Source organism: Sinohyriopsis cumingii, chromosome 11 (genome assembly GCF_028554795.1).
Source record: "Sinohyriopsis cumingii isolate HCF-2022 chromosome 11, ASM2855479v2, whole genome shotgun sequence".
NCBI lineage: Eukaryota > Metazoa > Mollusca > Bivalvia > Unionida > Unionidae > Sinohyriopsis > Sinohyriopsis cumingii.
Window position 1 is genome coordinate 67349443 of NC_142971.1, and position 18073 is coordinate 67367515.

At 36.9% G+C, this 18073-nt stretch overlaps 1 protein-coding gene across 1 annotated transcript in view; it reads right to left on the reverse strand.

The window, feature by feature from the left end:
* LOC149788619 (contactin-like) overlaps positions 1-18073 on the reverse strand; it is an 87851-nt gene that overhangs the window by 10895 nt on the left and 58883 nt on the right. The window contains exons 18-23 of the mRNA XM_089974701.1: positions 14955-15049; positions 14548-14649; positions 9354-9501; positions 4779-4900; positions 3997-4183; positions 835-950 (exon numbers count right to left, since the gene is read on the reverse strand). Coding sequence (XP_089830827.1) covers positions 835-950; positions 3997-4183; positions 4779-4900; positions 9354-9501; positions 14548-14649; positions 14955-15049 — 770 coding nt within the window. The remainder of the gene's footprint in view (positions 1-834; positions 951-3996; positions 4184-4778; positions 4901-9353; positions 9502-14547; positions 14650-14954; positions 15050-18073) is intronic.

The window sequence follows — 18073 nt, forward strand, 5'->3', positions numbered from 1 at the left end:
TTCCATTTATGGAGTGTAAGGGTTGCCTTACAAGCGAGACCAAAAAAATATTGATAAATCTAGGTGTAATGACGGAAACTCTAGATGTTTGCAGAATACAAAAATACTATAAATTCAAACATTTTTATGTTTTCATGCCACTATTCCAATTCAGAATTGTATATATAGTATGCGTTTTTATCCTTTCCATGACGATATTTATTACACAATACTTGAATCTAAAGTTATTTTAATCTTAATAGTCTGAATGTAGTAAATAACTTAAATACTACCATCACAAAATGAAGTGTCTGGCAATGTTGTTTAATGTGGATGTTTACAAGCAAGTATACTGCTTCTATTTCCATGCAAGTCGGAACAACCTGCATTTGTAATTACCATTTGTTTTGCTGTATAAACACTGTGTTCAATGTTCAATGCAATGAAAGTTTTAATTTAATTTGTATTTTGCTTTTCCATAAGTTGGATTTTATTCCCCAAGTCATATTTCTAAGTTTTCTGCCAGTGAATATGGCCCGATAAGCCTTTAGCTTGTAAAGAGAGCACTCACTTTGTTTTCAAGTTAACAATCATTTTGATCAAGCCATGAATTTAATATATGTACTTGTTCAGTGCCAAGTATCATTCTACATCATTAACATTTATCCCCTTAGCTTGTACTGGTAGCACCCACTTTGTTTTACCATGTGACAACCCTTTGATCGATCCATGTGCAACAGAGCCAAGTAACTGAGCGTAGTTATTTGAACTCCCTGTGATCTTGCTACACAAATGACATGTGCTCAGTTGCAATAGATTTCACAGAATGAATGATGAAAGTCTTCACTTATTTACCTTGTATCCAAGTAACTGCTCTTCATGCACACGGGTAATGACACCACGAAATACCACTTTAACAGAATTTGGGCCATAGGGTGAAACGTACACCTCAGTCGGGTAGAGTCTTGGGGCTGTAAAGAGAAAACACAGGTCACATTATATTTCCCATTAAGTTCATCATTTGTGTAAAGATTCTTATTGTATGGTACTTACAATGTTTGTACTACTGGTACTGATGATGTCTGTCTGTGATTTGGATTTTTAACGTAGCTTTAACAATGTTTCAGTCAAATCGCTATGATGTCTGCAGTGTGACAATTTATATTGATGTCTAGCACTGGGGCATCATACCGCAGACATTTAGCATGATGTCCCACCCAGTCACATTATCCTGACACCAGGCCAACAAGTCCTAACACTAACCTCTTAATGCTGAGCGCCAAGCGAGGCAGCTGTTAGTACCATTTTTGTAAGTCTTTGGTATAACTCAGCTGGGGACTGAACCCACAACCTCCTGCATCCGAGGTGGACACTCTAACCACTAGGCAAATGAAGCGGTGGCACTGATAAAGCCCTCAGTACCCTAGAACTAAGCACTACAGCTAACAAATACCACATTATACTATTAAAAATGTTTTTCTTAAATGTATTAAGATATGATTCAAATATTCATCAGTGTATCAAATCTATCCTTGATTCTTTAGTCTACTTTTGACCCCCAATCCATGAAACTGCTGTGACTTCATTCAAATCAAATTAAGTATGATGGGACTTACTTTTTGTTGTTGTTGTTGGGTTTAATACCATTTTTCAGCACATGATAGGCTATTCATGGCGGCCAGTATTAATGGTGGAGGAAGAACCTGGGAAAACCCCGGGAAGAACCACCAACCCACGAGAAGCTACTGGCAAGCTTTCTCACATACCCACATTGGCCGAATCCTAGACTCGAACCCACGCAGAGTTGAGATGGCAGTGATCCATAACGGAGACAGCTTTAGACCACTCTGCCACTTGGTGCCATGAACTTACTTTTTGACCAACTATATAAAACACCCAAATAATTATCTTTTTTGACTCGCTAAGCCATAAGAAATTCACGCTGAAACTTAATAAATAATTGTTTTAATTGAAATCCAAACACGGGTATTGTTCTCATCCTGTAGTAAGATGTAAACTGCAGTATGTGTGAAATGGCCTTTTGGTGTCTGTATGCAGCATCATGTTACCTCTACCAGGCTAAGTACAAATTTGTTATTTCAACCAAGTTCCCGAATAAACCATTTGCTTTCACGGGTTAAGAGGGCTTCCAAACAAACAGTTAAGACATTTTCATAAAGGAACAGGAAAGAAAAAAGTGAAATAATCCCAGCACAGCAAACACTTTAACCCCTACAACTTCACCCATTTTATACTGAAGTTCAGTCAGGCATAGAACAGGAATTTTTTCCTATACAATGACATATAACATTTCAAAGAGAATGAAATTCTCTACATACAGTAAAACTTCGATTTTCCAGCACCCAATTAACCATCAGTCTCTTTCAACCCTCAAGGCATTGTTTATATATCGTGCATGCACCATCCCTCCACCGTGCTATTAAGCTTATTGAAATGGAAGAGAAACGTAAGCGAGTAGTGGGATTATCCCAAAAAATTGAAATAATTAATTGTATAAGAAAAGGTGAAAGTACAGCATCAGTTAATGGAATAGGAAGAACAAGGGTAAATGACAAAGCACGATGCAGACAAAACTGAAAACCATTTGTTGAAAATGGAAATCACTGATGGTAATGGTAAAGGTCATAAAACAATGAAGCTTGCTAAAAATGAACAATTGGATACTGTAATGTTTTAATGGATTGTTCAAAAACACTGCCAAGGAATTATATTCTCTGGATCTATAATAATTGAGAAAGCCGTTGAGATGAATAAGAAAGTTGGTGGAGATCCTTCATTCAAGGCTAGCATCGGATGGTTGGACAAATTTAAGTTTGCCATGGTATTCGACAGTTATCGACTGAGGGAGAGAAGCTGAGTGCCGATAGTGCAGCGATTTCTGTTTATCTTGAAAAACTACAGAAGGAAATAGCCAACCAAAGTCAGGTTCGAGACCAAGTGTACAACTGCAGTGAGACTGGCGTTAATTGGAAGGCACTTCCCCAAAATACATTGGCCTCAGTGACTGTACATGTAGCACCAGGATATAAGATGCAAAAAAGATAACATCACTATAATGGTATGTGCTAATTACAGCGGTAGTCTTAATTTCCCATTGCTTCTTATAGGAAAATCAAAAAAGATTATTATCATTTATAAATATTAATTTCAATACTTTGCCAGTTAAATATTTCTTGTTGTTGTTGTTGTTGTTGTAGGGTTTAACGCCATTTTTCAGCACAAGATAGGCTATACATGGCGGCCAGTATTAATGGTGGAGGAAGAACCCGGGAAAAACACGGAAAGAATCACCGACCCACGAGAAGCTACTGGCAAGCTTTCTCACATACCCACACTGGTCGAATCCAAGACTTGAACCCACACAGACAGAGGTGAGATGGCAGTGATCCGTAATGGAGAGCGTTTTAGACCACTATTTTTTAGACCATTTTTTAGACAAAAAAATAAAGCTAAACAAAATCATAACCATTAATGTACAACTAAGTATGTGTATGTATTAATTTAGACCCCATAGCCCCCTTCCCTTGGGATAGGCTTTTGGCACAAATATAGCCCCCATAGTCCCCTTCCCTTGGGATAGGTACTATGAAATCTACTCAAAACTGTGGCCTAGGTCTATGGAAGAAAGAATGACTGATTTTCAATTAAGTTGTGTGTGCATGTATATATATATATATATATATATATATATATATATATATATATATATATATATATATATTTTTAAATGCTGTTATCTGTGTGGATGCAGACATCAATGGCAGGGGTAGTACAACTGCTTGCCTCTGCTATGTAAATCTATATAAATGTTACATCGGAAATTATCGTATATCTAAATAAATGTCACAATCACATAATATTGATAAATATGGTATGATTTTCAATTCCTGAGGTTTGAGTCTGAGTTTGATTTTTGTCTCCACCTGCTTTCACGAATATAGAGCATGAGAAAAAAGAAAGAAAAAGAGACTGTAAAATTGAAATAGTTCAGTTTACCTGACTTGTCTGTCTTCTGTTTGTAGCTAAGGCTCTTGAGTCCATTACCAGCATGGTTAAAAACTAATACTGCTGCATAGTACCAAGTGTTTGGCATCAGACCAATAATCATGGCTTGTTCCATGTTCCCATAGAAAATTGCTTGCCTGCCACGTGACTCAGTCTCATTTTCTTGCCAGTAGATAACCTAAAGACACATAAATGCACAATGATATAAAAATAACAGATGTTACTTATGAATATAAAAACACTCTCAGATGTGCCTACAAAGCTTTCTATAGTGCAAGCAATGCTGATAGCAAAGCTTTCAATAGTGCAATGGATGCTAACTGCAAAGTATTTAATAGTGCAATGGATGCTAACTGCAATGTTTTTAAAAGTGCAAGGTATGCTGAAAGCAAAGTTTTAATAGAACAGGTGATGCTGACTGCAAAGCATTCAGTAGTGCAAGGTATGCTGACTGCAGAGAGAATTCAAACCATCAAAAGATTCTGTCTGGAATCAGAGATATTTAAAAGCATCATGTCTTGTCAAGGCCAGTGCTCACCTGTCAAGTCATTGCTCCCATGAAAATTTGTAATTAAAACCATAGCAATGATGTTTCATTGGCAAAGTAACCACTGGTCTCACTTTTGATTTAAACGGGCTTGATGAAAACTGACCCAGGTATACATGAATACACTTTCCTACTTTTATCATTATACTTCAAAGCTATGGGAAATAGAGGAATACTGCAATATAAACACAAATTCATATGCAAAGGTTTAAACATGCCATAATACCTTAAATCCAGCAAGCTTTCCTCTCATTATTTCCCGAGTATCTTGAATTGGATCCCATGTTACAATCAGTGCAGATTCATTGAAGTTATCTACATAAACACTGATGGGAATTGCTATCGGCACTAAATAAAAAAGAAGAGAAAATATCTGTCAAATTCTTTTTTAAATAAATGTCATATGCTTAGTAATCCCAACCTCTTGAAAAGTTCACTGAACGTAACCATATAGTAATTGTTGTAACAAGTTATGAGATGCACTTGCCTTGTTATGCCAACCCTTCTGGGGAAAAACCCACTCATCCATATAAAACATCTTCAACAACTCATACAATATGAATACTTCAGTGTTATTCAAGAATTTATTGTAAGCAATTAACCACAATGATTTAAAGGGCCTTTTGGTTTTTCTTTTTCTCAGACTGTCTTTTTATTACTGATAATAAGCATGTATAACAACAATTTACCACCATTTGGTAGCATTCTTTTGAAGTAACTATTGAGCTCATCACTGTGTGTGAGAGAGAGAGATAGAGAGAAATATATGCTGGACGAAATCATTTAAAACAACATGCAAATCTATAAACAGAGATTATGATGGAAGGTTTCAAAGTCTACTATTAAACATGTATATATATTTCTATTTCTTAAAATATTTAGTTGTTACAATATTTCTTTTGTATTCAATTAACCATATCCCGTTTCCATACAAATTTGACTCTATACAATATTTATAGTTACAGGAGTTTTAAAAAAAACAACCAACAATTGATTAATAATTCTAGAATTTACATTGGTTGCCAGGGATGGTCCTGGCTTTTAAAAAGCTGTCGCCAAAAAAATCGCCAACCTCAATATTTTGTCGCCAATTTTCAAAAAGTGTCGCCAAAACAAGTAGTGTACATTTTTCCAAGTGTTAATTTAGTCTATTAATGTAACAGGCAATGAAAATTACAAAAGATGGGTTAGTTAATACTTTAATTACAACAAGCATTAACAAAATGTTACAAACTGTTACATGAAGATCTGTCGCGATTTTAGAGTTGCCCACTTGTTGAATGCAGTTTCAAAGTCTAATTTTTCACATCTGTACATGCTGATTCTCATTAAATTCTCGAGAGATGAGATGCAGAGCTTATTTCTGATGTCAGTTTTTATGAGGTTCATCTTACTGAATCCACGTTCAGTCTACAGTGCTGACAGGTGACACCAGTAGTCTCTCAGCAGCCCCCCCCCCCCCCCCGCTAGCATCCCAAAGCTTGTAGTGAATTGCTTCCTAAATCCCAAGAATGATCACTGAATGCGGTATAAATTTTCTTGACAAGCAAAATAGGATCTCCATTCCCACGAATGAAACTTACACAAGTCAACACCTGGCAATATTGGACCGTATATATAAGCATAAATTCACACCCAATTTAGGGATTCTTTCACTCATGTATTTTGAGAAATAAATAATTATTATTAATTATGCAAAACTGTTTGTGTTTTTTTTTTTTCTTTGCTATTTCTTGTTGCGGAGTTTAAGTCTCTGCAGCCGTAACACGGAATTGATGGCAAAAGGAAAAGATCAATGAGTAAAATGCTGCACTGGCGACAGATATAATTGTGATTGAGATTTTTTCCATTTGCTTTGTATTTATACACAGTCGGTACTTCAAAGGTTATAAGTTTTCTATGAAGGTTTAGCAAAACAATCGTATTGGTATATGTATAAAAAGAAAAACACAGAAGGATTAGCCATACAATTTAATTGTATCTGTTCTATTCGCGTCTTCAGAAGTCGGTCAGTTGTAGGTATAGTGTGGTAGCATGATTGACTGTAACACAGCATACAGTACTCAGCCCGGATGTCAGCATAAGCAGATTATGATGTAACAATGCACTGTAAAGATGGGGTTGACAATACGAACAAAGGATCGTTTGTGTAACAGATTGATTCCAATGCATTGCTTAGTCAGGTTTGTGGCTTCCTTTCGTTCTCGCTTTTAATTTATCCAGTCCAAATCCATGATTGTATGTACAAATTAAATAACCAAAAAATATGTCGCCAAAAAAATCGCCAGATGGGATATTTTTGTCGCCAATAAGGAAAAAATATCGCAATTTGCGACATTGGCGAAGCCCAGGACGATCCCTGGTTGCCATGCTGATCCAACACAGAATTATAAAGGATGAACTCATTAAAAAGACACAGAATGTATTACAAAGAGACACCGAATGTATTACAAAAAGACACCGAATGTATTACAAAAAGATATATTGACAGACTCTTTAATTCAAAATAAAATTAAGATTCAATCCTCAAATAATAAAAAGTACCGAATCTATTTACTTTAACATGATGGTAAAAAACTTATTATTTGTATATAATCAACATTTATACTAATTATGCTAGCGTATCAAGAGAATACCATTTCTGCAATGAAGTCAAACTAAGGTGGCATAATGGAAAAGTAATTTAACTTAATTTTCACATTTAAAATTTTCTTCAATTCAGATGTCAATCTATTCAGAATAAGTAGCAGTAAGATTTTCAAGATGGCCACTGTGTCAGCCATATTTGACATCAAATCAGCACCATTTTCAGTTAGGACCAACTAGATATCATTAAGAAAACTCCATGTTAAGATCACTTTCTTTCCAGAGCAGCAATGACAAAGTTTCTAAGATGGACTAGTCTTCTAGCAAAACCCCCAAATCACTATGGAGGAGTGGCAATAACAAGACTTTCATGATGACCACTGTTGCAGCAATACTGTGGCTGTCCAAGCGGTGCCATTTTCATTTTGGTCAATATACACCATGGAATGAAAGTGTATAGTGTGAGTGTAGTTTGTTTTGGCCCATATAGGCCTTGGAATGAAAATGTGTAATATGTGTGTGTAGTTCATTTAGGCCCATATAGACCATGGAATGAAAATGTGTAATATGTGTGTGTAGTTCATTTAGGTCCATATAGGCCATGGAATGAAAGTGTGTGTACATTTTAATGGCAGTCCTCCAATTATTTTAGAAGGAACAGCAATAACAAACTTGAACTAACGGACATATGGATGACAGGTGACAGACCATCTCATAGTCTCTACTATTATATCGCCAACAGAGCTAGAAACAAGACTGGAATCAATAATTCAATGCATTAATACTTCGTGAACATGAAATATTGTGAAATATATGTTGATGGTTGGACAATGTTATAAATCCCACTTCCTTTAGATATTTTTTATTATTACAGCATTTCTTTCTCAAGACACCATATTAAATGTGGATGTTAATTCTCTCCTCAAAACTTACTGATCTCATTCAAAAGCATTTCACTTTCTGTCAATACCAAGTTGACACCATGGTATATGAAACATGGAAACAATTTTTAACCTAATGTCTTCAGCCAACTCCTTCTCTCTCATACTTAAACTGTCTTAAGTAGACTCTCACTCTCATGATTAAATTGTCCTGAGCAGACTCTCACTCATGCTTAAACCTTCTTGAGCAGACTCTTAGACTCTCACTCTCATGCTCAAACTGTCACATGCAGACTCACTCTCATGCTCAATCTGTCCTGTGCAGACTCTCTCTCATGCTTAAATTGTCCTGAGCAAACTCTCACTCTCATACTTAGAATGTCCTGAGCAGACTCACTCTCATGCTTAAATTGTCCTGAGCAGACTCTCACTCTCATGCTTAAGTTGTCTTATGCAGACTCTCAATCACATGCTTCAAGTGTCTTGAGCAGACTCACACTCATGCTTAACCGTTTTGAGCAGACTCTCACTCTCATACTTGAACTGTCCTGTGCAGACTCTCACTCATGCTGAAATTGTCCTGAGCAAACTATCACTCTCATACTTAGAATGTCCTGAGCAGACTCACTCTCATGCTTAAATTGTCCTGAGCAGACTCTCACTCATGCTTAAGTTGTCTTTTGCAGACTCTCAATTTCATGCTTCAAGTGTCTTGAGCAGACTCACTCTCATGCTTAACTGTTTTGAGTAAACTCTCACGCTTAAACTGTCCTAAGCAGACTCTCATTTTCATGCTTAACTGTCTTGAGTAGACTCTCAATCTCATGCTTAAATGTCTTAAGCAGACTCTCACTCTCATGTTTAAAGTGTCCTAAGCAGACTCTCATGCTTAACTGTTTTGAGCAGACTCTCACTCTCATGCTTAACTGTCCTGAGTAGACTCTCACTCTCATGCTTAAGTTGTTTTGTGCAGCCCCTCACTCTCATGCTTAAATTGTCCTGAGTGGACTCTCACTCTCATGCTTAACTATCTTGAGTAGACTCACTCTCTCTCTCTATGGTCTCCCTCACATTTATTGTCTTCAGCAAACTCTCCTCCTGACTTCAGTAGACTATTATTCCCATGCCTACTGCCTTCAGCACTATTTCCTAATCTCAAAGTTTTGTGCAGACTTCATCTCATACTATTCTGAACAGAATTTCTCATACTGTATTGAGCAGACTCTTTCTCTTACATGTTGTCTTAAGAAGATGCTCTTATAATTGCAGTCCTGAGCAGACTCTCTCTCTCTCCCTTCTATCACCAGCAGAATCACTGTCTCTCTCATACTTACTGTCTTCAGCTGAATAAACAGAATCATTTCGTCCTGCAGGTCCTTCACCATACATATTTCTAGGAATGACCTCAACTTGATAAGGCAGGTAGAAATTATCCCTCCCTACAGTTTGGGAATACTCTCCGTAATCACCATCTATTATGAACTACAGGAAAAGACAAAGAAAAACATTATTATTAGAATGCTACTTTAAAAAAACACAATGAAACAACAAGGGGAATTGGCTATGCATAATGTATTATCATTTGTATACTAGAAAGTCGAATGGATGAAAAGGTAGAGCATGTGTGTGTGTATGTGATTTGTATTTTTAACGCAGCTTTAAAAAAAAATTAGTCATACTGCTATTATGTCTGCGGTGTGGCAGTTTATAGTGATGTCTAGCACTGGGGCATCATGAGGCAGACATGTAGCATGATGTCCCACCCAGTCATATTATCCTGACATCAGTCTGACCAGTCCTAACACTAGCCTCTTAATGCTGAGCATCTAGGGAGGCAGTGTTAGTACCATTTTTATTTCTTTGGTATGACTCAGCTGGGGTTTGAACCAGCAACCTCCTACATCCAAAGCAGACTCTCTAACCACTAGGCCACCAGAGCTGTCCAGAAAAGCAGAGTGACAGAAGGATAGAGAACTTGAGAGATAAGGATCCTATAAGAAAAATAATAATAAAAAACATCGTTTTGATATATCTTTTAAGTCCCTAGTTGTTTGACTACTTTTGATAGGTAGGGCTGTATGGTTGTGGTACGTTCTGTGGAAACAAGAAGAAATGCCATTAGCTTTAAAGTATCCCAGTTCTTTGAAAGATACCTAATTTTGGTTTCTCATTGACACAAACAATATATCATGCCCTGATTGTATGAAAGAGTCACCAAACCATAAGATGAAAACAAGTCCAGACAAAAATGAAAACAGACTGAATCTGGATGACAAACAGACGGTTGCAAGCTTTCCAGGGGACTTAAGAAGAAAATTACTATATAAACACTGAGATAATTAGGCACTAGTCAGGATGGTTCCAGAAACATGATACATTCGGATGTATTTAATGGAAGGAAGAAGATATGAAAAGGTTCATACAGAAATCTGAATGATAAATTCAATGACTTTTCCCAAACTTTCAAAGACCACAAACAGATTTCCAAGACCTATTTTTGTGAACATTTTGTATAAAAGTTATGTCTTATGAGAAAACAATGAATGCAAAATACTACAATATTATTTAATGATGAAATGAAACTGAACTGGTTATCAAAAGAAAGAAACCAGGAAAACTCCGTTACATCCGAATCTAACAAAGTTGGACAATTGTATTTGTGATTATGGAAAGAAATTAAAACGTTTTGGCTTATTTCAATTTTCAAAGATTTTAAAGACCTCAGGGTAATCTGCTCAATTTTCCCAAACTTTCAAGGCCTTGAAAATGTTACCTTATTTTTCCCACACTATCAAAGACCTTCAAAGACCGTATGAACCCGTCAAGATTTTCCTTTGTTATAAACAGTGCCAAGTACATTTATGTGTAGACAATCTTTTGTTAGACATGACTCTCAACTCTAGAATAAGAGATAGTTTATTTTATTCAGATTTAATATGCAAATACCGGATTTATTTGCTGCCATTTAAAACAACTAACATGATGGGAAAATATCTTGTATGATGGGACACAGGATTATGTGAATATGGAAATATATCAAAAACAAAGACAAAAAGTTTTTTTTACTTCACTGAAATCAAGCAATAACTAATAAAACAATGAAAATAAATGTACAGCCATGATGGTGCTCTATTATTCAGCCTGGCAACCAGGCTCAGTAGCTGACAGTATAACACTCAGCTGCTTGGAAGCTGTACAACAGCTACAGCACCTGAATGGTTACACTAGTATGGACAGATATTTCTGGGCCATATCCTAACAGAGAAATATTAAAATTCTTAATGTGGAGTACTCATAATTATAAATTAAGGCAGTACATTATAAATTTTTCAGAATTCTATTGAAAATCTCAGTTATATTTAATTTATCAAAGCAGTGTTGACCTTGTAACCTAGCTGGATGAGTGAATTTTACTTCTTCACCAACTGTCAAAAGCTACGTATCATAGCATTAATAAATGACTAGTAATGACTGAAAGTTTAGCAGCCATCATATGGTGGGTGAAGTGATTCACTGATATATTGATTACTTTTGTCGTAAAAATTCAAGTATCAATACAAATGGTGGAAAATCAATAAAAAAATAATGTATACTGTATTTTAATCTTCAGCAGTCACCAGTAATTATTAGTCATTTGCCTTTTTATTTAGAATTAACCCAAGACCGCTGCTGCAGGCATAGGTGGTACTCATTTTGTTTCTTAAAATGAAAAAGATTTGACAACACTCACTTCATATCTACAAATTAACACCATGTGATGTGGATTGTAATATTGTCCACCTCCCACTTCCATGGTAAAATATTTTATCCTACAACTTGTTTAGCAAAACACTGTCTGAGTTTCCTCTGACCTTTACCACCTGATCTTTTTTATATCTGGACATTTATATTGGGGTGTAGGGTTTGGACCAATTGCCCATCAAAAGGATGGAATTTGCTGACACTGTTGGCATAGGTTGTTTTTTGTTGTTGCAGGAATCACAAGTATAAAATTTGGTATGTATTTGATATGCTTACAGATGAGACAAAACTATGGCACTGGCGAAATTTGACCTGGAGCTTGCCATTTGCAATGCTATTCACATGACATAAATGGTTGTTAAACTAAGTGTTTGAGTATAGCATAGTGCGACAAGCCAGAAGACAAGGCATGAAGAGATGGAATTCGACATGCTCACATTTGTTGCAACAATGGCAAAAACCAGCACAATGCTATCAGTGCAGAACAACTCCAAAACCAATGAAACAGCACTTGTCATTGGCAGCATCACAGTGGGGCTTTTAGCCTTTTGGTTTCTTTGTGGAGTGGCATGTCTGCAAGCAGGAGTGGAGAATGGCAAAGAATCTATCTGTCATGATGATGACAAGCACAACAACATTTCATACCAGCTATCCAATAGCATTCAGTTCTCATCAAGAATGACAAAACTGACCCAATGATTCCAGGCAAAACTTTTCTGTGAACATTTTCATTATTCTAGCTAGTTTCTCTAAATTCTTTTTTTAAAACTGATTCTTCAACATGGCAGGAATCTGGTTCACGTGCTGGGACTGAAAATAACGTTATACTGCCTGTGCCACCTAGTGTGACTCGAGTACAATCACGAGTATGATGAGCAGTGAAAACTGTGGCTAGAGTCATTCAATTTCTGGAAGTGAGTTTCCAGCTTATCGGCATGTGATGCATCTTAAGGAAAATTCTGTTAATGGTTTCCTTAATTTGGCTAAAATTGGTTTTTACATGTCCACTGAAGCACTTTGCTGAGGGTCATAATCTCCTGCATCAGTTGGTTGTCAGGTTCCTGTGCTGCTGTATCCATGAGTGCTATGTCCTCTGACCCTGCTGCAAAGAGTAGCTCATCACCTAGCAGCCTAGTTATTTGGCTGGGATCTGTGGTTGTACAATGAAGTTTCTGTATGGTCTTTCCACTTAACCTTGGTGGTTGTAGTATGCCTAATTTTTCATATATGCCAATGCCATGTCAAGATTCATGATAGGAAAGACTGAAAGGCTTAATTCATTTCCCTGCCCCTTATATCTGAGAGATAATATAGCTCCAGAGTTCTTGTTAACCAGCCTTAAATAAATTAAACTTGCCACAGACAAGCTTTTAATTATACAATCAGCTTTAAAGATGCTACCATCCCTTTTATTGATATCAAGGTAATCGCCCCAAAGGTTGTCAAGCTGGATTTCCAATTCCTGTGCCATTTGGATGCTGGTAGGCTCAAAAAATGTTTCATCTTCATCAAGTGGATAGTATTCACAATCACCAAAGTCATCCATTTCAAGGTCAAAGCCACCTTCAACCATGTTTTGCAATTGTGTTACCACTAGCAATAGCACTTCTATATGGAAATGAACTTGATCAATTCTGCTCCATCTACCATGAACTTGGAGTGAAGGGGGCATTGAGAGCCACAGATATTCTTTGGAAAATGTATCATGTAAATCTCTCCAGCCATTTTAAAGTGTTGGGATGGACAAGCAAATGCTAAGGATGAATGGACAGACATTTGCATGAACAATGCCATTATACTTCTGACAAGCATACATAAATCGGACATGGAAGAATTACAGGCTAATCCTTCCTCCCCTATTATTAACCGCATGCTTTTCAGAGAAAATGGTGGGGATTGTGTGATCATGCAGATTCACATTTTGTTCATAATGTCCGAGAAATGGTGGGGATTATGGGATTGTGCAGATTCAAATGCGCATTCATTATATCAGAAAAATGGTAGGGATTATGTGATCCTACAGATCCAAATGTGCATTCATGTGATGACTTCAAACTATGGAGTTGGTCTGTACATCTGCACATCAGATTTTGAATTCTGATGCTGACTCGGGGGTGGGGTGGGAATTGAACTAAATACTAAATTATCAGACTAGCACGTCTAATAATTGGCATGTGTGTGTGTGTGTGTGTGTGTGTATGTGTGATGAATGACCCAAGTATCAACTAATTAAAATGGGGATGGGTGTCAAAAGACAGCTTTTGGTCATGTCCTAGTACCATACATTTGTGACCCATGGTCATACCTTTAGAACCAGGGCCCTGAGTGGTTGAGTGATCTAAAGTGCTCTCTGTTACAGATCACTGCCATCTCACCTATGTCTGTGTGAGTTCGAGTCTAGGATTCGGCCAATAAGGGTATGTTAGAAAGTTTGCCAGTAGCTTCTCGTGGGTCGGTGGTTCTTCCCAGGATTTTCCCGGGTTCTTACTCCACCATTAATACTGGCCACCATGCATAGCCTTTTGTGTGCTGAAAAATGGCGCTAAATCCCACAACAACACCAACCTTTAGAACCCTTGTGATAATTTTATCATTTTACACTTATCCAGCATAAACAGACTACAACTACATTTGCTTCCTGTTTTTGCTCTTACTCCCTGGGACTGAATCCTCAGGGCACAGATATCTGGGGCAGGTACGGCAAAGTAGGGAAGTTTGGGGAAATGTGTTTCACAAACACTCTAATTTTTAAGGCCATCATGATGATAAACTTTTATTGAGACCTACCTCATCCCATTTAGTCTGTGGGTTTCTCAAAGCATCTGCTTGCTTCCTCCAGCGAACTCTGTAACCGATTCCATACCCATTATGATCTTCTGGTGGCAGTGGCTGCAAGAAGGGGAAATGAACCATTAGCTATTGCACTACAAAGTTAGTACATGTTCATGGTTGCTGCATGTAGTGAAAAAAGCTAACTTTTAGTAAATTATGTTCTCTGAGAATACTTACACAATCACATTAACACAAGGAAGATGATCCGATACCTTTTGCATCTAGCAATCATGGAAAGACGAAAAAAGTTGGCTTTCTTGTCTATATGGAATATGGATGAAAGAAATAAACTCTTGTCTATATGGAATACAGATGAAAGAAATAAACTCTTCCCAATCTTCCCTCTTATCATGTCAACATACCTGCCAAGTTATTCTGAGGGTCCCTACACTTCCACCTCCTCCACCAACATTGTCTGGAATCCTGGTTGGTTTAGCTCCATTAATAGTTCTCCATTCTAGAACAATATAGAGGCTTTGTCAATGATGACACTCATCATAGAAACCTGTAATTTATCTGACTATGACTGCCCATCACTAGTCTGGCAAAGCTATATTCAGTAATTTCAGTCATCTGTCTGTAATTTGGCAAAGTCCTGTCTGTAATTTTAGCTGCCTGTCTGCAGTCTGGCAAAGTCCTGTCTGTAATATTAGCCTACTGTCTGTAGTCTGGCAATGTCATGTCTGTAATTTCAGCCGCCTGTCTGCAGTTTGGCAAAGTCCTGTCTGTAATTTTAGCTGCCTGTCTGCAGTCTATTAAAGTCCTGTCTGTAATTTTAGCCAACAACTGCAGTTTTATCCTCCTAAAATGGACAGCTGATTTTAAATGAAAAATTTTGACGAACTTCATTAAGTATGAATGTGACTGCTTCTACAATAGCTGATAATCTATCAGTTAAGCCCCCCTTCCATCACCACCACCATCACCACAGTTTCTATGAACCAACATGCAATCAATTATCACTGGTGAATACCTTCATTTCTTATAAGACACTTTCAGTTACTCAAAGGGATTATCAACCCCACTGATCATTGACATTTCAGTTCATTCACAATATTGGATTCTCAGCCTGGCCTGGCCTGGCCTGGCCTTACAATCCTACAAATTCTTGATCGTAGTCTATTTAAAGACCCAACAAAAAATGAGCCCATATGATAAGGAAGAACCACCACCCCATTTTCCTACTTTGTTTCATTCCTGGAGGTCAATAAAGCTATTTGATAAATCAATGTTGTTTATGAAGCTGGTTTAAACTTTTACATGTGTTTATTTTATTTAAACTCTTTTTAAAAAAAAGAATTAAAATGCATATTATGTTGTTTCAATGCATACATATCTCTACAGTATTCAGCAACTAAAATGTCCCCTTACTGCCTTAAATTGATGTTTTGTGACAAAAGGATTGAGACAGAAAGAAGAAAAAAGCATAAGGTATTCAAACACTAGTATTACGGAAGACGAAAAAAGAATAAGAAATGATATTAGTATATGACAATTATAGTTCATATTTTTTTCAAATTCTTCTTTCAATTTAAACTGTTGTCAGAATATTTAAATCATTACAAAAGCATGTCTAATTTTATCCATGCGTACTTAATTCCAACGAACTACATAACTGTAAAATACTAGAACTATTGCTCGAAGAATAATAATTAATGAAACACTAGGTATATGCCCTAATTACAACAGAGTAATGAAACACTAGGTATATGCCCTAACTACAACAGAGTAACGAAACACCAGGTATATGCCCTAATTACAACAGAGTAATGAAACACCAGGTATATGCCCTAACTACAACAGCGTAATGAAACACCAGGTATATGCCCTAATTACAACAGAGTAATGAAACACCAGGTATATGCCCTAACTACAACAGCGTAATGAAACACCAGGTATATGCCCTAACTACAACAGAGTAATGAAACACCAGGTATATGCCCTAATTACAACAGAGTAATGAAACACCAGGTATATGCCCTAACTACAACAGAGTAATGAAACACTAGGTATATGCCCTAACTACAACAGAGTAATGAAACACCAGGTATATGCCCTAACTACAACAGAGTAATGAAACACTAGGTATATGCCCTAACTACAACAGAGTAATGAAACACTACATATATGCCCTAATTACAACAGAGTAATGAAACACCAGGTATATGCCCTAACTACAACAGAGTAATGAAACACTAGGTATATGCCCTAACTACAACAGAGTAATGAAACACTAGGTATATGCCCTAATTACAACAGAGTAATGAAACTCTAGGTATATGACCTAATTACAACAGAGTAATGAAACACTACGTATATGCCCTAACTAAAACAGTTATGAAACACTAGGTATATGCCCTAATTACAACAGAATAATGAAACACTAGGTATATGCCATAATTACAAGAGAGTAATGATGTTGTTGTTGTTGTGGCATTTAACGCCATTTTACAGCACACGATTGGCTATACATGGTGGCCAGTATTAATGTTGGAGGAAGAACCCGAGAAAACCACGGAAAGAACCACCGACCCACGAGAAGCTACTGGCAAGCTTTCTCACATACCCACATTGGCCGAATCTGAGACTCGAACCCATGCAGACAGAGGTGAGATGGCAGTGATCCATAGCGGAGAGTGCTTTAGACCACTTGGCCACTCTGGGCCCCCAACAGAGCAATGAAACACCAGGTATATGCTCTAATTACAACAGAGTAATGAAACACCAGGTATATGCTCTAATTAAAGCTCACACTTTACTGATTGTTGGACAAAACCAATAAATCAACATCTGTCATTCAAATGTTTGGCTGTTACACACAACTGTTTGACAAGTAATAATCCTACATTTGTTGAATTAAACAAGTTTAAGTCCAGCATTTTCTTTTCATGTGAGCTACAATTATCCATTCAGCACAAATCAGCTTGACTGATGAAGTTTTAAGTAAAGTCTAGTGGTTGAAGCTAGTGAATACTTGAAGCAGGATCAAATAAATGAGCAATTCCATTGTTTTTTTGAATTTAGTTAGTATCCATGCACTTTGATGGGTTCTGAACAGATCCAATGTTGACACTGTTTGCTAATTGCATTAAACAAGGGGCAGCTAGCCACACATTTGGTTCAAGTGGAAAGATAACATTATCCAAACCAACAGGGATTTTACCACTCCCAAGCCATGCCACTCTTAAGTTAATGCCATGTCGTTGAAAAGTTATTTATGGCACAACTTTATGCATTATGTTTTAACGAAAAGATCATACACCTGTACTTTAATAACAGATTAGCTTGGTGTTGTCGACTCCAGCGGCGCCATCTAATGCTGAGTATAAGCAATTGAGCTTGATGGGCATTTGATTTGTCCTCTTATAGGTGGAGGTATTATTTTAACCATTGAAGCAGCCGTCATTTGTTGCCTTGTTGCCAGCAGTTTTGTCCTTTTGTGTTCTTTATTTGGGATATCTGAAGAGGTTAATCTAGGAAA